General features: G+C 35.7%; 1 protein-coding gene across 3 annotated transcripts in view; it reads right to left on the bottom strand.

The window, feature by feature from the left end:
* Window positions 1-22,771, bottom strand: part of IBTK (inhibitor of Bruton tyrosine kinase) — a 53,872-nt gene that overhangs the window by 9,670 nt on the left and 21,431 nt on the right. Inside the window, exons 10-26 of one of the 3 annotated variants that reach the window (XM_058020480.1) lie at window positions 21,372-21,549; window positions 20,483-20,657; window positions 19,065-19,658; window positions 17,629-17,715; window positions 16,631-16,713; window positions 16,493-16,530; window positions 14,596-14,689; window positions 14,107-14,208; window positions 13,234-13,351; window positions 11,514-11,574; window positions 10,693-10,820; window positions 9,268-9,380; window positions 8,540-8,688; window positions 8,187-8,350; window positions 6,947-7,039; window positions 5,678-5,833; window positions 661-813 (exon numbers count right to left, since the gene is read on the bottom strand). In XM_058020480.1, coding sequence (XP_057876463.1) covers window positions 661-813; window positions 5,678-5,833; window positions 6,947-7,039; window positions 8,187-8,350; window positions 8,540-8,688; window positions 9,268-9,380; window positions 10,693-10,820; window positions 11,514-11,574; window positions 13,234-13,351; window positions 14,107-14,208; window positions 14,596-14,689; window positions 16,493-16,530; window positions 16,631-16,713; window positions 17,629-17,715; window positions 19,065-19,658; window positions 20,483-20,657; window positions 21,372-21,549 — 2,486 coding nt within the window. Of the gene's footprint in view, window positions 1-660; window positions 814-5,677; window positions 5,834-6,946; window positions 7,040-8,186; window positions 8,351-8,539; window positions 8,689-9,267; window positions 9,383-10,692; window positions 10,821-11,513; window positions 11,575-13,233; window positions 13,352-14,106; window positions 14,209-14,595; window positions 14,690-16,492; window positions 16,531-16,630; window positions 16,714-17,628; window positions 17,716-19,064; window positions 19,659-20,482; window positions 20,658-21,371; window positions 21,550-22,771 lie in introns of all 3 variants that reach the window. The other 2 variants (XM_058020481.1, XM_058020482.1) reach the window with 2 other exon arrangements.

Raw genomic sequence — 22,771 nt, 5'->3', positions numbered from 1 at the left:
CAGAACTGTAGCCCCACAGTAATTATAACACACTGACATAACCAGTGCATCGATGTTTCTGTAAGCCTGCCTAATCCATGAAAAACTGCACTTAAACAATAAAGTCATCTTATAAGAAAACTCAGAGTAGGAAATGCCAGAACTGTGTTTGAATAAACTAGTTTTATCCACTCAGTGGTTACACAAAAATACTTCTTAGCAAAATATTTCATGAATGCCATATCTGAATGCTCATGAATATCTAATTACTGCAGAGGTTAGAAAAAACTGGTTTATCATTTGATACATAGATACATAAGCAAACAAATTCAGATATGTTTTGTTTGGAGCCTGAAGTTTTTATACACATACATACATACATACATATATATATACACACACACATATATATACATATATATTTAAATATATATAAACATGTATCCATCTATATGGATACAAACACTTTGAAACTGAAACCAAGTATTAGCAGTGGCATTAAATTGTTCAAGTCTTTAAGCTTTCTATTTTTTATAGTATTTCATTCATAAAATCTTATTAACAAAATCATCAGAAGAATGCTCTTTTTAAATTACAATTTTATTCTTATTTTAGCAGAATTCAACAGGTCGTTGTGCTTCTTGTACAATGGCTGACAAATCATCAAAAATGTATTCTTACCTTATGGTGTTTTGGACAGATGAATCCTCAGATCCTTTATATCCACATCTTTTAATACCAGTACCAGGTGAATTATTCACATTCATACATTTTTCTTCTTCCATCACAAGATCACGGAATGACTTTGGCAAAGCAGAATGTAATGAAGATGACCTTTTCAAAAACAAAAATGAAACAAAACCATTGCACTTGATACTTGCACTTTCCCAGATCCCACATTATTCCATTATTCAGATAGCAAAGAGGCTTTTCTACTTAAATATACAAATAAAAATACATTTACTACTAAAAATGAATTGTTACTTCGGTTTTGTATACCACCATTATTGTCCTAGACCCCATCTGTTACAGTAAGTCATTTTGGGTCATATAGATAAAGAACAGGAAATAAATATCTATGAGAAGAGAGGAAGCCAGTAGTTCTGAAATGTTATTAGAATTAAAAAACAAAAAAACAAAAAAAAAAAATCAAACCTCACTCCTCCACCTATTCCCCCCACCTCATCTTTTCATAAATTAATTCTTTTTTTCATAGATAGCTTCTCTTAGACAAGCTGCACCTTTTCTAACAGTGCTAGTCCTTGAAAAGTATTTTCATAAATCACAATGCTCCAGGTACTGTTGGTCTAACACAGGCAGTTTACCACCATAAAAGTCAAGTACACCTGATCTTTTCTTCCCAAGATACTGAATGGTTTACTCATACCTGCTTGAGGCTCTATAAACCCTTAATCCACAGTGAAATTCAAAAAAACTGATATCCTCAATTTTCTTTTACTTGTCCAAGCACAAGTTACTGAATTAGAGCCTGCATATTCTCTTTCAAAAATAAACCAGTAAGAAAACATGACAATTTAGCATCATAGGTATCATGACCACTTTCTAAACCCAAAACCTCTTTATTTACAGAACCCAAGGCAGTTACCATGAGTCCTTCTCTTACCTATCAAGGCTCTGAAATTAATTCTTCATAAGCACTACAGAAGTAAAACAAGCTTTTTATACAATGACAATTGTTTGTGCAACTGCCATAAGAAGAGCAGCATCCCATGTCAAAGACTTTAAAGCTACATCTGGGTGGGACACAATTTAAGGTAACAAAGACAAGGGAATTTTACAAGCACAACATTGTATCTGAAATGTTACAACAAAAGCACCTGAAATCTATGTATGATGTGTGGTGTTAGACCACCCTGGCTTAAGTCTGGATCCTTTTCTTTTATTTAAATATTGGATAAGCAACAGAGAAGACACAGAAAGAGGAATAGGAACCTCCAGATACAGGGGCTCAGAGTCATTTTGCACATCCTCTATTCCTACCACCAGCTGGCACACAGAAGTTCAGGTAAGTGTTTGACCAGAACTCCCCCAAAACTATTATACTGAGTAGGCATATGGTCCATGGGATCTGCTGTCACAGAAGCTGCTTCTGCTAGTAACATTTTAAGTAGCCTACTTTGATTTCATTTATCCATTTCCATAAAAATTCTGTACTGCAATCAGATCCACTTGCAACAGAGAGCCAAAAAAAAACCAACCCACAAACAACATCTCCCAAAAAAATCAACTGTGTCATTCTCAGTTTGTGAACCTATCCAAAACAATTATTTGAGGCTTAAAATGATTTGTCTGAAAGGTGGTACAAAATTTTCCAAGCACATAACAACTCTAAATTTCAGCTTGTCCTGTCTGATACATTGACATTTTTATCTAATTTGCAAAATTAGAAAAACTAGTTTATACTTTAAAAAAACCATAGAGTATGACTATGGTTCTCTAAGATGTAACTGCAAACCATCAAAGCATGGAGTTCCAAAACAGCTGCTGATGTTAAGTATAAGCTGTCAAACCAACAACCTAGACATCAGGATCACAATTGTTAATTCTCAAGAGAGATTTCAAATTTCTTACGCCTCTGGTCTTGAAAAGCCATAGACTCTCCTGAGCTTAAAAAAGGCAAAAACAAGTAAGCAACACTCCCAATTCCTTGATCAAAGTAGGTTTAGAGAACTAATAAAGTCAACATGCAATTAACTTTAGACATTTTTTCACAGTATTACTAGAGCAGCATTTTATTTTTCCCTTCTAATTTTCAGTTCTCTTCAAAGGAAGAAAGAAAGGTTCAGTTTCCAAAAAACTGTGAAACTGGAGGTTTCTCTTGGTGGAAAAGGTAGGGCACAGTGTATAACAGACTTTCAGTCAACCCAAAAAAGCCAGAAGGTCCCACACCCTTCTGGCAAGTGTGCTTCACTGTGTTCAACATCCAAGTTGAATATCTGATTTCACTGGAACACAAGTTCTATGGCTTTGACTATATTGCAAGTGTGGAAAGCTCAATCGACTGCCAAATGCAGTCGATTAACAGTCCACTGTGAATTTACAGACTAACTGCAAATATAATATTAGCGCAGATGAGTAATACCCATTCTACCTTACACACAAAAGTACTCTGAATAACTAGCAGGGGCAATCCAATAATTGATCGCTTGCCTAAAGCAGCTTGAAGTTTATTCAATAAATGCTTTCTTCCAGCAGTGAGGCCTAATTTTAAAATTTCATAGAACTCCCACCGGTTCTGCGCTTGAACTCTTGAGCTACCGGCATTTTCCAGATCGGCAGCCAGAGGAACGCAGGAGGAACGAGTGGAATCACGCACGGTGACCACATGAGCGTTAGATTGGATTCCATCCTCCTGAAATATACCCTAGCCTTTCCACCTAAGATGGTTTGTGTAACACAGTAGGCCCAGCTCTTTCCAAAAGCTGTTTAATCCGAACCTTAAGAGCACAATATACTTTTTGGAGACATTTATCGAGGGATATTCAAAAATCAGTCTTTATTTGCTTTTTAAAAACAAGGAAGAATTCATAGGCAGTTTGCAGTTTAAATAACACTCTATAGGTAAAGAATTATCTATGAGAGAGTAGACAAACAGTATGAATAAGTCAAACTATTCAGGCACAAACTGCCTTTCTTAAATCTATGCTGGCTAGACCTGACCATCCGGTTGTCCTGCACATGCCATGTTAGGCACTAAGGATGATCTGCCCCATGAGCCTCCTGGAGCTGAGCTCAGGCTGACAGAATGTAGTCCCCACAATCTCCACCCAATTCTTCTTTAGATGGGTGTCATATTGGCTCACCTCCAGACACCAGGCCCTCTCTATTTGACCAGGGCTGCTGGTAAATGATTTGAAGTGGCTCAGTGGTCACCTGTGACCAGCTCCCCTGGTACCCTTGGGTTGCTCCCATCCAGCCCCATGGACCTGTGTGTGTCTAAGAGTGTAGCATATCATTCCCCTTGGATTATGGGGGATTCATTCCAGCCCATGGGGCTGGGTACCTGGAGAATGACTCAACTTACTAATAAAGACTAAGGCAAAGAAGACATCAGCTGCCTCAGGATTTCCTTCATACTTTGTCATTGCAAATGATAAAAGGATGGAGATTCTCCTTCACCTTCATTTTATTTCTATAAACAATTTTGTCTTTATTTCTTAGAATTTTTATATTTAATTGTCTTTATGGATAATTACAGCATTAGTGGTGAGATTACAAACAGTAGATAGAGTATCCTTTTTTTAATAAAGGATAGAATGACTCAGTGTTTACTCTGCTCATCAACATGTGATTCAACCATCAGTTTCTCCTAGTAAATTCTAAGCCTCAGAGCTGTAACAGCCCTGTGACACCTCCATTAGCTAAGGCAAATAATTAACCCGCTGCTTGACCTGCAAAATCACCTGCGTAAAGCAGGTAGCATGTTCTTCAAAGCATTTGAGAGGAGCAGTTTTAAGGATACAAATTCATCCACTCACTAGACTTCACAAGATGAATCTTGCAAACCTTGTTTCTCCTTTTGTCAAGGTCTCAATTATTGTTCAGAGATCAGGAAAAGTCTGAATCCTTAAACGCAAACCAACTCATTTGTCTTTCCTGTTAAAAATAAAATTGCGGGCTTTGCCTAATATCACAACAGAACAAATTTAAGAGATTGGGGGAGTAAATGAGACCCTAAATTTCAGTATTAGGTGTACATGGATGAAAATCAATTCAGAAGAGAGAAAGCTTAAGAGTGATTGTGATGGGTATGCTGAAACCTTTGCTCCCACTGAGGTACAACCAAATAAGCTACAGGGAGAGGAGACTGACAATTCTTCTAGGGTAACAGTACAAATGTATCTGCAACAAAAGTCTAGACCTTCTTGAACAGGGAAAACTGGAAAAATGGCCACATTTACTTAAATGAACTTTAAATGAACATTTACTTCATGCATAGAGCATGCAAATAGGTTTATTCCTGAGATAATTAAACCCATTAAATTTACATAGTTTGAAACTTCTACGTGTTTTGGTTATGTTTTATCCAATACCAACAGTAAAAGTGAAGAACAAAGCATGACTTGGGCTAGCACCTTATTATATTTGTTATAAACCTAATTCACTGAGCAGATGATAAACTATTTTTGCATTAGTTACTATGATATAAACTCAAACTTCTAAATTGTATGTGATCAGCATTCAAAGTCATTTTAAGCCCCTATGCATCCTTCCACCATAAAAACTGTTAGAAGCATCCAATGCTCCCTCCAGCTCCAAGACACCTAGATAACTTTGTTATCCCTAATTTGGGTCAGTTTTCTCTAGTCCAAAGTCATTCCAGACCTTCCCCCAGGAAGGGCTAACATTTTCCTTTGGTTTGACAGAGAAAAAGCACCATCCATAATGGTTTTCAATAACTTCTTCCTAACTAAGTTTTGGAGCTAGTTCTTCTTCTTCTATGGTTTACTTCAGCACCATCTGCAAATACAACATTGTACACAGGAAAGCACCAGATGGGGTGCAGTCTTCTGACTCAGAGCAAAATTTCAAAGAACTGTTAAACTGCAACCACTGCACTTCCCTACTCCCTTTGCATTTCTAGATTACTTCCAAATGTAGATTCAAATAGATCAGTCTGCCTATTCAATGTAAAACTCTCCAAAGAAAAAGAATTGATATTTGATTTATAACATACCACACATTCCCTAGTTTTGCAACTTTTGTGGGTGGAGGTGGTGCAGTCACTAGAGTGGTAGGCTCTGGGCTGCTAGCTGATCCATTATCTTTTGCTGCCAGGGCAATCATTTTCCTTTGCTTCTGAGAAAGCTTGATTCCATGAGACACCATTCTGCTGTGAATGGACATTGCAAAGAAAGAATTTGTAAGATCTATGTCCTTTGAGATGACTCACCTTTAATCCTGCAAATTAAACTGAGAAATAACTTGTTCCCTAAAAATACTTTGCTTAGAGTGCCAAAAGGCAAGGGGGAAACAAGGGCTCAGATGGCTAGGAAGCAAAAAAAAAAGAGGATCAATTAATATCAAGAGTGACAGAAAGAAAACATCACAGAAATATTCTTCACATAGATGTCCATAAATGAAAACATGCAGAGTAGGAATCAAGTCACCAAAAGGGGACTACCACCAGATGAAGATTACTTTCTAATCTTGTCATTTTTTTAGAGATTTTCAAGCTTAGCTCCCTTAAACCAAAAATATTCATACATTAAAAAAATGTATACAATAGCATAGAGCCATTTCTTCTATCTGCAACAATACTCCTTTTCTAAGCTATATGGATTCTTCAGTCTTGGCTGTTTTGTTTGCAGTTTCTGAATCTATCCTGCAAGCCTTTACCAGGTTCCATGAGTACTGTCCTAAGTCTCCTTTGTAAGAAAGCCACACCTCAAAGGTCATGAGAGTCACCTCCTCTCCTCTTCCATACGTTGCCACTTAAACAACACTAGCTTTAACACACTGCCTTGTAAAGAAGCACATTTATCTCTGTGTCTTTTGAGATGCTTCTGCAAGGAGGAACCCCACTTGCTTCTGTCTGAAGACTTGTTAATATCAAGACATGGTTTCTGGGGAGGTCAGAGAATGCAAGACAAGAAATGAGCTTCTCAAATCCAGTACTCGTGCACAAGTAATTTCCAAAGTCCAAGGGCAAGAATTAATTCTTTTTGGTCAGAAACAGAAAGGCTCATCAGGACAGGCCACTTATTTCAGATACTAGCTTACTTGTTCTTTTGCAGTAGTTGACAAAGTAAGACTAGAGTAAAATAAAGGAATTCATTTTGTATGCTCAAAGAAAAACAACACAATGAAGTAAACAAAGCCGTTCAAAAGCAAATAGCACAACTTTTCTCCTGCTTTTTTTAAACTGAAAGGCCTAAACCACTAAGTAAATTCATAACAACTTAGGCCTATCACACTTTTTTATAGATTTTGGTTTTTTACCAACCTTGAATTTGCCTTTGGCATGGTTCCACATTTCTGCATACTTTCTTCAATTTCCATGATGGTTCTCAGATCCATAGCGGGAGGGCTGGCAGGACTAAATGAAAAATAAAAAGTTACCTTACAAGACACTGATTTTTACTTACATTCCACAGTTCCAGTCTTCACTGAAATCCCCTAAATCATACATAGGATTGGTAACTGGTTGTATAATTTATGTCTGTTTCCTCAATTATGGCAAACCTCAAATAAAATGTTTCTGACAAGACTTTTATAAATATATACGTATTCAAGAGCACACTATAAAAATACTTTCAAGACTCATTATAGTACGAAACAAAAAGATGTGAACTATGATTACTTTAAAAAAATTAGAGCCCTAAAAATTAGATACCTAACACTATGATTACTTCAAAAAAATTAGATAGCTAAATAAGGATACTTATTTAGTAGTGAAATGCTCATGCTAAGTTATAGAGAGGCACTGCTTGCAGCTCTGAATGTTGGATTAGATCTTTTGAGTGCAGGATTGAAAATATTTCACATGATAAACAAAACAGTTTTTGCAGTCAGAGTGCTACACAAACATCAGTAACATTCTTAAACTTCAGATATCAGTCTCTTTTTCATACATGACCTAATTTTAAACTTCCACAGAAATAAGCATGAATTAAATATAAACATTCCCAAGCTCTACGAAAACTATAAATTAAAATGTGTGTACTTAAAGGCATCTGTAAAGTAAGCTGCAATTCAACTCAATTCAGGGACAGGCTTTGGAATAAAATATAATCAGCACTTCCTCCATCTCTCCTTACACACAAAAAACAATACTCAATTTTTCATTATACCAAGTGTACCAGTTAAACCTGTGGTGTTGATTTTTACAGCCCTTGTAAGTCTAAAGGCATAAAAAATGTCAAAGTACAGTGGAGATTCTAAAGGCTTCAGGCATGGTATGATTCTACAAAAAACTCTCCTGTATTTTCACAGTATTAACCAAGTAGGTGTTATAAAAACAGATATTAGAAGTACGGAGTGGAAGCAATTAAAAGGAATTATATATATATATAGCATTGTTTTTCTCAATTAATAATTACAAAATATTCTCCTTTTATTAAATTACCAAGATCTTGAGTTCATGTGTACAATCATTTTGAAGAGCAAATAGCTTTTTAGTCTACATAGACCATTGTTAGCTTTCACTACCAAGTGTAAACCAGCAACTGTAAATATTACTGCACCTGAAACTGGTTGCTACCCAATTGGGAGAGCTTGCAGAGCTGTGTCTGGCACTGGGAATGGACTGTGGAACAGACTGCATCACTGCTGATGCTCCCTTGTATGACTTCATCTCCTTGTTAGGGTGAGAGGGTTTCACACCCAGACTGCATACTTTGTCCTTCATCTAAAGATCAGGCAGAAAATAGTTGAATAAACACTGCAAACACTAAATTTTATTTTCTTAATCAAATAAACTACAACTCTTCAAAGTCATCTACTCCATTGTACAACAGGTTCACAGAAAGACTCTAAAATAAAAACTCTTCTTTTGATGGACTAGATAAACAAAAAAATTGCTTAGAGGAAATCCAACCTCAGTCCTCTCTGGATGAAATCCTTTTGTGAAGTCAGGGGACTGCAAGTCTCTGGGACTACTCACTCCTGCATAACTACCTTCAGAGTCAGATGTTAAGAGTTCTGGAAGTGAGTCTACTGAGTTGGCTTTATCCAGTTTTACTGAGCCTAGAAATACAAAAAGATAAAATCATGAGAGCCAGACTAAACAATGCTTAACAAACACAAAAATTATTAACACCATACGATGAATATAAAGCAATCAGAAGTTTACCTAGTCCAGAATACCAGCCCGTGGTAAGTAAAAGCAAATTTTTTGCTATGCTAAATATTTTTTCAGACTAACATTACTCCTAGTTTTCTTCTTCTGTCTCAGAATATACAAATAACAACACTTTTCCTTTAAATTCTTCTACCATCTTCTCAATAAAAAGTGAATAATTTATTCTTTATGTTTCAGAAAAAAAACCTCCACAACAGAAATGTTCCAATTACTAAAACCACATAAGAAAATGTGTATTATCTTTATTTGATAAAATACATGCTTTTAGCTGAACTTGGGTACAATGACAAACACCCTTTCAAAAAAACCCTTATCTTAAGAATTCACTATTTAAATTCAACTATAGTGTTCATTAGAAAAGAAATAATCTTTCTAAGATTTCCTTCTTGAAATACAGACATTGCATTGCATATTACACTTGATGCTCTGTTTTTCTACCTGAAAGGAATCTCTTTCCCACTGACCTGTGGAGGCCGGACTCTGAATAATATCTGACAGATTATATCCTCCAGAGCTGTCAGACCGTTTTCTTGGCTTCTTTTTTGCCTTAGTTTTTGCTTTTTTGAAAAGGGCTTCCCTAATAGGAAAAAGACCAAAAAAATCCACAGGATGCATTAAAGCCAAAGAAACTGAGAACTCCCCATGTCAACGTCCCCTTTCTCAGTCAGCAGCAGCAGTTATACTTCAAACAGTAGTACCTCACCTCAGCAGCCTGCACTTTCTGCCTGCTCCTCTCTGCTTATGCACTGGCACAACCATTTCATAAATGACTTTGGGGGAAAAGAAGAATCCAGGAGGAAAAGAAAAAAACTCTTTCCAATCTAGATCTAGCCTCTGGACTATTACACTGCACACAGACTTGGAAGATACAGCTGCTGCACAGGCTGGCACTGCCACCTAGGTCAGATTAAACCTGCTACATATCACAGCAACTGACATAAAGCAAATTACATACAATTCTCCACTTTTTTCTCTCTTGCTTTCTCCTAAATGCTATTAGGAAGAGTGAAATCAAATTAAAAAAGGCATCTTTCATTTTAACAAAACTACTAGATATTCAGAATTACATGAAATGCAGCTACATATTCAGAATTATATGAAATGCAGCCACAGTGCACTATTTCAAAGTTTCTTTAAGCAGATTTTTGTTAAGTAACTATATAACTACTTAACCACTGCTGCAGCACTACCATACTTGGGGTGTCTATTTTTCAATCCTTGGACTACCCAATTCCCTAGATGGTACCACCCTGCCTTGAAAAACACTGGAAGGTTTAAAGTTGAATATAAAACATCCTCTCAGTTGCCTTGATCTACTAGCTCTTACCTACACTAGTTTATTCAGTGCAACTTTTCCTGACACACGTGCTCAGGACAGTACACAATATTTCAGGCGAGGTTTCCTCTGCAGGCTGACATTTTATCCCACTATTTGGAAGCCTGTTACCAAGACATTCTATCATACTACAACGCGCTGTATTTCACTTGACAAGTCTGTGATAGTTCTTAATATCAAGAAATTTAGATTATCACATTTTTTCATACAGATCTATAGTACATTCAAGTCTGTTGTTTTTTTTGATCTCTCCTAATGCAGTGAAGTACAATGAACTGCACAGTTGGTCTCACACATATACAGATACTCTCATCACATGCACAACCCCCAAACACTGCTGTGAATGCTCATTTTGCAACCTTTACTCATACGCCATTTATAAGCTGAAAGTTCTCTGCTGCAGTTTTGCAACATTTTCAAGGACTTAAGGAAACTGATAATGGTCTTTGAAATCTCGTTTCTTAATCTTTCAATTCTGAACTTAAACACAGTCAGGCACCAATACCACACACAGTTCATCTAGTGAAAATATTGATGAAAAACAAACACTTACTGAGAATTTTGTTCTGTATTCATTTCTTCCCTCAAAAAGACAAAGTTCTCTCCATCTTCAGGCTCAAAAGAACTTATATCAGGTCCATCTGGATATGGAGTAATTACTCTCCTGACCATAGCTGGAATCTGTAGTTGCAGAAGTTGTTACATTAAGTTTCACTGAAGTTGTATGCTAGCAAATTTATGTAAAGGGCCAAAACTGTTCATCATTTAAAATCCTTTCACAAATCAGGTAATTAATTACCTAACAAGCTTATAAACTTAAGTTATATCTTTAAGCAAAATTGGACAAGTATCTTAAGTGACAGACACAAAATGCCTATGTTTCATCTATTGTTAACTTATGGCAAAAAAAAGCTTACAGATTTTGCAAGCATTTATCTTTTACAGTAAGAGAATACTGGATTATAATGGGTCTTGGCTTTCACCATTGCATTACAGTTCAATTTTCACATTATTCTTCTTACTGATTTTAACATCTATATGATCAACCTGAACATTTTAGCTTCCTTCTAAGTAAGGGATGCTCTTTTCCCTAGGTTTTGCTTACACTGTTCCAAGCAACAACTGTTAATTACAGAACATTAATATGTTTCATGTGTATAACTAATTAATTTAAAAGACACAACACTGTAGCAGCCGTAGCTAGTGAATAATGAAATGTAGACTCCTTGAGAGTGATAATAGCAGAAGACAACTTTATCTTTTGAGTCAGATGTTCCATTTCAGCCTATCACCTACAGACTCTTCAGGTACGTATTTATCACATCCATTCTCATTTTACACCTAATCAGCTTACACTCAAGTTGTACAACTTACCATTTTCCTGTAATAAACAGAAAGATCCTTCACAACTTCATCACTTAAGACTTCCAGAGTCCTAAAATAAAAAAATAATTATTTTTATCCTTAAATATCACAGTCATCTTAGCAACTTATAAAAAGAAAATCACATTAATTAAAAATTCAGATTAACATTTTGGATTAATCTCACCTACAGCTATTATCACCTATTCATGGCGGTCAGAGTCTAAAGGAAGACACTGAACACAAAATAAAAACTAATCAATACCTTTGTTGTAGGGTAGGATTAAACACACAACCTTCCCACCTACCTTAACCTAAGGTCACAGCCAAAACAGATCTATATAGTTAAGTTACCAAGAACTGGTAGCTTTACCTACTTCTGCACACCGTCCTCCTGACATGTATCTAAATACTCCAAATCTGTGTAAATTCTCCATAAAAGTCAAACACAACACACAACATAGATTTATGCCAATAAATAATACTACAGCAACAAACTTGACTCAACAGAACTGTCTTGTCCATGTGAGTAGTTCTCCTTGCAAAAAGCCGTCAGGAGTTAGTTCTGTTTCTCAAGGTCTCTCAAATTAAAACCCTTTCTACCCAACACTAACATTTTCAGATTTTCATTAAAATGTAGCCAGACTCCTAATTGTAATAAGAAAATTACATGTAGGCTTAAGAGGAAACTAGTCTGAATTCCAGGTAATATTTAAGGTAACATTACTATATTTTTACTCTTCTCTCCAAAATCAAAGGTTAGAATGTTGATATTTTATAGAGAGGGGAAGAGGGAAATTGCTAATATGAATGAACTTCTGTATCTGGGATGCAAGGGAAGCCACTGTGTGACGTGGCAATGAAATGCTGGCATCCTGAACTGTTTCAAACCTCAAAGAACTTCTCTAAGTGAAAAGAAGTCTGACAAAAAGGACAGAGAGAACTCACAATTGAGATTTTTTTTTGGCTTGGTTTTTTGGTGTTTTTCTTAAGGTTTTGCTAGAAAAGAACTTCATTCAGTGCTGATAAGGTTTGCTCTGAGAAGATGATATGTACTTAGGAAACAACTTGACGGCCTGTCCAAATGCATCAACAGAAGGAAGGCCAGAGCACACCTTCAGCTTCTCAGAACTTTAGAACCACTGTGGAAAGCAAGGATAATAAATAAATTTGTTCAGCTCTCACTGCAGACATTAAAGCAAAAAGACTACCAGAGGACAGGCCCATCCTCTTTGGAAAATGAAGCAACTATTTAGTACACCTGCTTAAAACAAATCAAATATTCATTGTTAACAACCATGTTTTTAAAAAAAAAATCCACCCAAAGAAACAGTCCTAAAACAAACAAAAAATCCCCACAATAATCCCCATCCCCCCAAAAAACAACCTCCAAATGAACGGAAAAGCACCACAGCAGCTTTATGCATCTTCAAAAACACTTTTAAAACCCTAGAAAAGACTAGACCTAATGTTAAAGCCCACTGAATTCCAGAGAGGTTCTTCATGCCAGACTGTAACATATGGTTTTGTATTACAGAACTGGTACAGTATGTACAGAGATTTAACTAGCTTCTCTCTCCCTAACTGACAAAAATGAGACTACCTTTAAGCTAGAAGCATTCAGCTGCATTTTGACATTAAACTCTCCATATTAGTTATTCCAATCCTTTTACCTTTTTGGGCTTTTTAGATTTTACAACTAATACATGAATATATTTTCATTCCTGCTTACCTTGCTTCAAGCAAAGCTGCCATATTGAGTCCTATGAACTGCAAGCAGGACAATTTTAGCTGTTCAGCATTATACATTGCTGAGAACTCCAACAGCTCAGCAGCATTCTTTAAGGTCACTGCAGAAACAAAAACCAACAAACTATATTAGATAATTGGCTGTAGTATCAAGAAGCCAGTTTAAGACTTACTGTGCAGCATGATCTAGTTATTGAAACATATCTTATATTTCCCATTCCTAGAAAAAATGCTAATGCTCCAATGGCCATAAACAATAGGGAGCTCCATGTTATTTGTGGCAGCTGGTATGCCATGGCTGCTGCACAGAACTAAAAAGCCTTGCCTACAAACAGATCAGTTTCAAAATATTAAAACCCAGCAGTCCAAAAAAAAAAAAAAAGGAAAAAGAAAGATAAAAATAGAAAAATAGTAAATTTCATAAATAGCATAAAGAGTTGTTAAACGTCCAAATGCTCCAATTTAGCACAGATAAAGAAAAAATAAGGCGAGTGAAAGAGGAGAGAGGGAACACTAAATACAAGGACAGAAATAAAAACAGAATTCATTTTATCATATTTCAAAAAAACGAAATTTCAATTCAATGAAATGAAGATTTCATTTGGTTTAGATTTTTTTTTGTTTTTTCTTTTTTACTTTTTTTTATTAAAGAGCATGAGCATAAGTAATGGAAGATCATGCTAACTTAGAATATTGCTCAGACTAAAGAAGCAAGTATTAGCAGATGTGCAATGAACATCAAAATGTAATCACCTGAAAGGAAGATACACAAATCCTGTGCTGCAAAAGGCAAGAACATCTAAAAATAGCATTTTTTTGTTCTCTAACCCTTTACAATACATATGGAAGGACTCACATTTTTCTGCAATGGCTACTTCACAGATTTCTTTGAGTCTGGATATAAGAAGCTGGTCTGCTACCACAAGAACATTACATATGAATTCCACATTTTGAGAATCTGGAAAACAAAGCATCATATAAACACTGGGGGCAAATCAAAAGCAACTATAAAAGAGACAGCTTCAATGAAATTTTACCAAAGCACAAATATAATGGCTTCGCAAATTTTGATGGGATTTTCACAGCACAAGAAATAGCTTAGAAGAGCACCAGCAATTCACTTTTTGAAGCAACAGAAGGAGGGAAAAGGAAAACTGCAGTTTGACAAAATAAAGAAAAAGTAAAACAAGGCCTGGGGTACTGCTATTCCCTCAAACTCCAAAGAAAGAGTCAAGAATTTTGATTTTTTTAAACGTAACTCCAACACAAGCATATTAAGTTTTGAATTTCTATTTTAAAAGTATAAAAATTGCAAGAGTTACAGTTGAAAATATATTAAAGGCACCTTTGATGGCAAGAGCTTCATCTGTATACAAGTAATCCACAATTATCTGTAGTATGTCAGAATGGATGGGCATTTCCAGAGCTGAACAGGTAGCCTAAAAAGCAAAAATATTTAAAGCAAAAAAAAAAAAAAGAAGAAATAGAAAGAATAAGAGAGGCTGACTACTCGGAAAAAATGCAAAATTAAGACAGTACCTATATTAAGAAAATAACTCAGATTGAAGGCGACATTTTCAACATCAAGTACTTAAGCATTAGTACAAAATCTGTCCAAGTTTCTCAATCAAGAATTGATTGTAGCAAAGCAATTAAAATCTGTTCAAACTTCTGAATAAATACCCATGAAACAGTTTCATGTTTGATCACTTTGATCATCTACTCTAACAATCCTCCTTGACTACATTACTTTACCAACAATTGCCTAAAAGTAGAACTACAGGAACCCTCTATGCAAGTACTAAACTGCTGAACTGGTCAAAAGAGCTAATGAAATCATGAGTTCCCAAATAACAATAATAATGAAGTAATCGCTACTGTTAATACCTCTGAAAACAAGGTCCTGATCAAGTCCTACATTTGGACCATCCTAACCATAAAGATAAAGCTTTTGTAAGAGAAAAAATTGGCCACTAAACTATACAACTGTCACCATCTGTGTTTATTCAACATCATTGCTAAACAATTTTGGTTTACTTCAGCTGGTACCCAAGTAAAGCTTCATACTAAAATATTTACTTTGCTTTAGAACACACTACTGGCACTGACATATTTTCCTTCTAAAGGTTAAAAATCTCTTACAGACATTAAGGTTTTTATATAACATTTACAGCCCTTGCTTCATAAAATATTTACTTATTAATTTAGGTTAAATTAGGTTGACTTACAAAATAATAGGCAACTTATGAACTATATACTACTGATATACAAAACCATGATACAAATGGACATTCAACACTCAAAAAAAAACCCTTAAATCCATAATTTGTTGCAAATATGTTTTCTCAGGGATGACTTGGGAAAAGGCAGCACAGTAACCTGGAGGACAGGTGAAGTTCTGTTTCACAGCAGAACAGAACTGCCAGTACTTCACTTAAGTACTGAATGTTCTTAATGTATTGCCAGAAAACTAGAAATTTGAGGAACTCCTGCACACTGCTTTAGTTTTTAGTCTCAGAAAAATGCTTCTCCATTTAGACCATTCCTCTCTTTCCATAAACATTATCAATAGTGATCAGGTAGTTAAACAGAGACATTTTTTGGAATTACAATGTCCAGGAACAACCAGGGCATTGACACACAGCTGGCAAATACGAACCAAGACAAATCAAAGATCTACACCTTTTGAAACAGCAGTTGGTCACTAAGTAGCATAGTCTCTGGTATCTTCTGTTTCATTTAACAGCAAAAGTCAGCTGGAGTTCTACACACTGACCTTCAATCCTGTTCTCTCTTGCACTCAGTACATATGACACTCAGTACATATGCACTCAGTACATATGACAAGCTATTCCAATCTGGATACTATTTAAATTGTACAATCTTTTACAGAAAGAAAATGAAAATTCATCCAAAGCAGTATCCCATAAGAACAGTCCAGTCAATGGTTTTTATAAATCCATGAACTAGTTCAAACTAAAAACCCCTAAAATAAAAGCAGTAATTTCCTTCAATATACAGTATTACATTTGCTATTCTCATTTAATACACAATCTCAATAGTACAAATACAGTGTAACCAAAAATGTGGCTTGTGGGTTTTTTCCTTGCAAATAGAATCAAAGAATTCAACCCTTTCTTTTACCTAGCATTTAGGATATGTTATTATAGGAAAAACTGAAAAGCTGTCCCTTATTTGATGCAAAACAAAAGTACCATCACAGGTGGTTTTGGCAAACTTACCTCAATCCATGAGCTGCTTAACATGCTGTGAAAATAATCTGTAAAGAAAGGCATTTCAGTTCAAGATGCAATAAAATGACAGTTAAAAAAGACAATATAACTTATGTTATATAAAGATATAAAAATACACACACATACCAAGTCTTGCACAAAGTACACACTTATGACACGGGAATTCCTTTCCATCTAAAGATTTCAGGGTCACATCGCAGAGGTATGAACTAGAAGATATTTAATAGCATCAGAACTGTGACTATTCAGATTTACAACTATTACAAGTTGTAAACTCTACAACTGAATGATAACTTTAGCAAGTTAGGATTTATCCTTTGAAATAACACACACCTGACCTTTAATAATACCACAGAACATGAACCCAAAAGAACAGGCACTATACTTTCCAGGGAGAATTTCTTTGTCCAAAGTTAAGCTTTAAAAATTCCATCTGAAATATTTCCTTCAAAACTCAGTCAATTGCTGTTTCAAAAATGCTATGATTAAATAAATTAATTATGGCTTATTTTCATCAATCTTAAATGGTCTTAAATGGTTAAGTTACCTATTTCTTCAATATCAGGAGGTACCATAGGCTTTGATGATGCATTTTAGGAATGAAGCCCAATTCTGTGAAACCAGCTACTGTCATGCAATGTTGCTTTTCCTATATAGACAGACTATTCAGGACTTTGGGTATAAGTAACTCGATCACATCAATAAAATTAAAAAAAAAAATCACTTTGCTAAAAGCAAATTAGAAAGCATTTGCTTATTTCCAATCCATGTATTCCTATTGTTACAGAAAGCAGATTTACAAAAGTCAAATTGCTTTTGACTGGATTATCCATTACATTTCTCCTGGCATTAGCACTCAATGACACAGTTAATCCACAGAACACCTTAAGGTACAGTAAAAAGAAACAAGGATATATCACACGTAATCTATCCCCAATTACTGATCTACAGATCAAGTCTATAAATATCTACAGAGAACTTCCAAACCTGAGTTACTCTGACAGAGACAATTGCACACCAGAAGTTAAAATGCAGTTGGATCAACTTCAGCCCTTACTTAACATATAAAGAAATGACATAAGAGGAAGATAGTGGGGCAGGGAAAGTTGATTTCAAAAAATTACCATTTCTTCTGATTTAACTTTGGTTTGTTCCCATTCTTCTTGTTGACAACGTTAATTTTTCCATTTTCTAATCTGACTCCATCCAACCTGCAAATTATTACCATTGGTAATAGGCAACACAATTAGTATACAGTTCAAACCATTAAGAACAGTTTCACAAAGTAACAGTACTTCAGTGGGCTCATATTGTGAACATGAAAACGAAATCATCCTACAAAAATAGAAGCCAGTTGTTACTTGAAAGGTCTTCAAGGAAGATGCAAAATGTAACTGACATTCTTTCCTCACCTTAGATATGTATTTATTATCTGAGATGAAACCTATACTGTATAGTTAATGCCAAAGTTCAATATTACAGAGTCAAAAACCAGAAGGTTAAATACGTATCAGTAGCAGCCAATAAACTGAGCAAAGACAGTGGCTGGGATTCAGCACAGGCTTTTTTAGCATCCTAATTCATAAAGGAGGCTTGTGAATGGGATGGTAAAGACTCAAGGAGTGCTGCTGGGGGATTACAAAGTAATACACCTTTAAAGCAAAGTACTTTACCACAGAAATATTACTTAGGAACTCAGTTTTAGCAGCAGCCTCACATCTTGGCTGTGTATGCAAGAAGTTCAGTAAGAAAACTGCCCTGAAAAAGTTCATATCCCTCTTTGGAAGAGACAAAAGCAGGGAAAAAAAAAAACCCAAACTGATTAATGCAGTTCTACAGAGACATCGGATCTCAATTCCATTTGTTTCAGTATGTAACATAAAAATTACATCACTTGAGCAAGAATTTAAATTTGCTTTGTGGTGTTTTACAATAAACACATTTGCTGTCTCGTGAAAAAACTGCTAGACTACAGACCACAGTATAGAAATTATGCAGTTCAAAATTCAGTTAGATCAGCTGTCTCTAACATAACCAGTACTGATGTTTTACAACAGTCTTTCTGGAAAGCCAGATGATTTATCCCAGATATCAAATCTCACAGAGCTCATGTCTTAGAGGATACTGTCATGGTTTAACTCATCTGGCTAAAGACCACACAGTCCCTCATTCACTCACTCTGCCCTCACCAGCCACCAGTGGGATGGGGGAGAAAACTGGGGAAAAAATAGTATAATTGTGGGCTGAGATAGGCAGTTTTAATAGGGCAGAAGAAGAATGGAACATAGTAGTAATGCTAACAGAATGAGCAGATACAAACCAAGTGATGCCCAAATAGTGATGCAATAGCTCACCACCCATCAACCTGAAACTCCTATATGTACTGCAAATAAGCCCAGTCAGTTCCTAAGCAGCATCCCCTCATCATCTACCCCTAGTTTCTATTCTAACATCAGTGTATTAATTTTCACTATTGTCATAAAAACTGAAGTTAGATCAGCTTACATAATAAAACTACAGGGAGAGGTTGTCAAATAGAAATGCATTTCCTTTCACCTACCTTCCACTTAAATTGCTGAGCCCAAACTTCTTTGCTGCACTTTGCAACATTTTAATGAGGTTAGCTTCATCACCAGCTTTGCCTTTTTTAGATTTGCTCTTCTGTTTTTCATTTATAACTTGCACTTGATTATTTCTATAAATCTCAAATGCAGACTTTCCATTGACATTTTCATCAAAGCTCATTTTGCTGAGATTCGAAATTAAAGTATCTTGATATTCGTCTGATTTTTCTTTATATGAGATTTTTGGCTTATAACCATGAGTCAAAAGATCACAAGTATCAGTGTATATGAACTGCAGAAGGTATGCAAACAGATCTGGATGGACCTTCTCAATTACATAGAGATCACATCCAACAGCATCCTCATCTTTACGGTAGATGTCTGGAGTGTCTAGCTGGCTGTCACTGGAAAGAAAGAGCTTCCTGAAGAAGTCGGAGCGTACGGCCAAGATGTATTTGTGCACAGGGTACATCCTCGTGCCAATCTGAAAAGTCACATCATGGATGCTGTCCATTTCATCTGTTTCATCCAACAGTTTGCCAAAATCCATTCCAAAACTTGATAGTGACACACTTGGAATTTCATAGAGACTAAAACAAAATTAAATCCATAATCAAACACTATTTTAAACCTTCATCACATTTTACATAGTATGTTTAATGACGAGAACAATGATGTTTTCATTTGGTTTCTTTGTTTCTTACATTGCTGCACTGTTCAATATTTCTTGTCCTGTTCTTTACAAGAATAACTAATAATATGGTATTTAGGCAATTAAACTACTTAAAGAAGACTCGTCGAGCTTCAGTGTATTTATAATATATAATATTTTGCCTTTATACTGTACCAGTATTATCAGAACTATCTTATCTTCAGCTCATTTTTCCAATGTGAAAACACAGAAATGTGCTTGCTATACTTCATATTACAAACTAAAGCAATAAGGGAAAAAAGCTAATGTTCAGCTATTTATCACAAATGTTGGAAACTATTATGAGAGCATAAGAAACATGGCCCAGTATTCTATTTATTTATTTCACTTTATACATTTCTTTCCAACCAAACAAAAATTCACCCATCACTTTTACTTAAAAGCTGATTATTGGTGATTACTGAAGGGGTAAATTTCTACAGTATTTAGAACTCAGAGTGTATTAGGAAATACATGGCAAATGCTAGCCTTAAACACTTCAGATAAGACATCAATAATGTGTATTATTATGCAAATACATAAGCTTAGGCCTTTAGATAACTTCAACATAATAACTAACAAAGTACTATTCTCTAGCAGTATGGATAACTGTATTTACTGTGACTTCTGTATGAGCCAAAAAACTGTTTGGAAAAGAAATGTTCAATCACAATCACACACAAAAAAAAGGAAAAATTACAGCTGTTGCTATCTTAAATATACCTGGTTTTAGGATCTGACTGTAATACAGCAAAATTGCAGCCACTAGGATCAGTGGCAATACTGACAGCTCGGTGGACAAAAGTCAGCTTCTGAAGTCGAATTCTTTCATACACACTGGTTGTATCATGTTCACAAGCCACATCACATGAAGGATGCTGAAGGCTTGATACAGGTTCTGTTAAAAAAAAAAAAAAAAAAAAAAAAAGAAAGTGAATACACATCATAGAAAGATCCTGCTCATTAAAAGACAACTAATACAAAAAAAAAAAGCAAGACTATGACGTTGGTATGTCCATTGATGGAGTAATTGAATAAGGCTAAACCATGCTGAACATTTCAGCTTGCTTATTTACAGAACATATAGGAGGAGAGCTGACAATTTCAGTTAAAATTTTGTCCTGTATGAGACAGATACATTCCTTGCAGAAAAACAAACCATAAGGACCTACTTTCAGTAATATGAGCCAAGCTAATAAGGTGGAAGTTGCTTCAGCCCCTGAATTGTGCCCAGATAAGGGACTGGGAAACAGATTTCACAGACTTAGCAGAGCAAGCAAGTATATGTTCCTTCCCTTGCTCAGTAACAATTCTCTTCAGACTCCTCATCTAATATGTGACAAGATCATTACACTAGATCATTGTGCTACTACTATTCTCCAGAAGTATTTTTTTTCCCAGAAATCTCCACCTAAAGGTATATTGAAGGGTGCAAAGTCAATCTTAGTATTACTGAGGAAGGAGTCCAGTAGCAGTCAATGCTAAAAACTGTCAGTCACAGAGGAAAGAACAAACTTGCCACATAATAATACTATTAGAGATTGTAAAGATTCAATTAAACTTTTTTACTGAGTTAAAAGTACTTAAAAACCACTAAGAAATCATGGCTAACCTTTCTTTTCTGAGTTTTTTTTCCCTTCTTCCAGCCACTTCCCTGTGAAGGCTTCACCATCATGTGTCACAAACATGATTTCATTCCCATTCAAGGCAACATCAGACATGAAGACTTGCCGGCCATACACCCAACGACACTGCTTCATGGAGTTGTTAGATGACTTCCAGCAAAACACCTATAATATCAAATTTTTCAAGAAAGGGAAAATCTTCATGTCATTTGAAAGCATTTACATATTACACATTACTTTTTAAACACAAGAACATATAAAAGGAGAAAGACATTAAAAATTTCAGGATAAAGTGTTACGAGCATCTATTAGAGAGAATCCACAAGTAAAACAAGGAAAATCTATCATGCTATCAAGATCCATTTGCTCATGAAGAGCATCTGAAAACCTTCTCTAAATACTGAAATATCTTCACAACAGTCAAGCATAGGACAAGTTTTACTGACATCTTGACAAGGAGAATAAAAGGTGTCAAGTCAAGAAACAAGTTTTATCTAGTTCTTAATTTACAGATTTGTCCAGCTGGTTTGCTTGTAAATTAGACAAAATTCAAAGCTAGCACACTGGAAATTTAAATCATTTTCCTGTTAATTGCTTGACAAAAATCTCAACTTCAAAACCCTCAGGAATATGAACCACTGCATGCACAGCAAGACCCCAAGAAGGTACACTGTACATGTCTGAAAGACAGCCCCAAGCAAGGTGAAGTCAGAATGTGGCATCAGCAGTGCTAAAGTCAGGCCTTCGTTTCCTACCACAGAAGGACCTGCACAGGTCTGTTAGCATCCACATAAGGAAGGGGCAGAAGAACTTGAGTAACCTATTTCACTTCCCCTGCCTTGAGCCCTAAGAATTAGAGAATGTTGAAATTGAAAGAGATCTCCAGAGTTGTCTAGTCCAACCCTCTGCTCAAGCAGGACTACCCAGAGCCAGCTGCCCAGGAACACGTCCAGACAGCTTTTCAGTATTTCCAAGGATAGTGATTTCACAACCTTAATTGAGAACCTTTGGCAGTGCTGAACCACCCTCAGTGCTTCCTGATATTCAGATGGAGCCTGCTCTATTTCAGTTTGTGCCCACTGCCTCTGGTCCTGGATCTGGGCAGCACTGAAAACAGCCTAGCTCTATCTTCTTTACATCTTCTCTTCAAGTATGTATATAAAAGATTCCCTTTATGACATTTATTTTCTAGGTTAAACAGTACTCCCTTCAAGAAAGTGCAATCAAACCAAACCAGGAAGCACTGATTCAGTAAACCCAAGTGTTAAGATGCCATTCCTCTCCTTATTCAATAATTTATAATGCCTGAAAGCACTGAAGATCCCAATACTTGTCAGTATTCAACACGGAAAGATATGAAATGCACATGGACATTTTTCCTCTGGTG

Source organism: Melospiza georgiana, chromosome 3 (genome assembly GCF_028018845.1).
Source record: "Melospiza georgiana isolate bMelGeo1 chromosome 3, bMelGeo1.pri, whole genome shotgun sequence".
In the NCBI taxonomy this organism is placed as follows: domain Eukaryota; kingdom Metazoa; phylum Chordata; class Aves; order Passeriformes; family Passerellidae; genus Melospiza; species Melospiza georgiana.
Note: the sequence above shows the minus strand (reverse complement) of the source record. Positions and strands in the feature narration are given on the sequence as shown.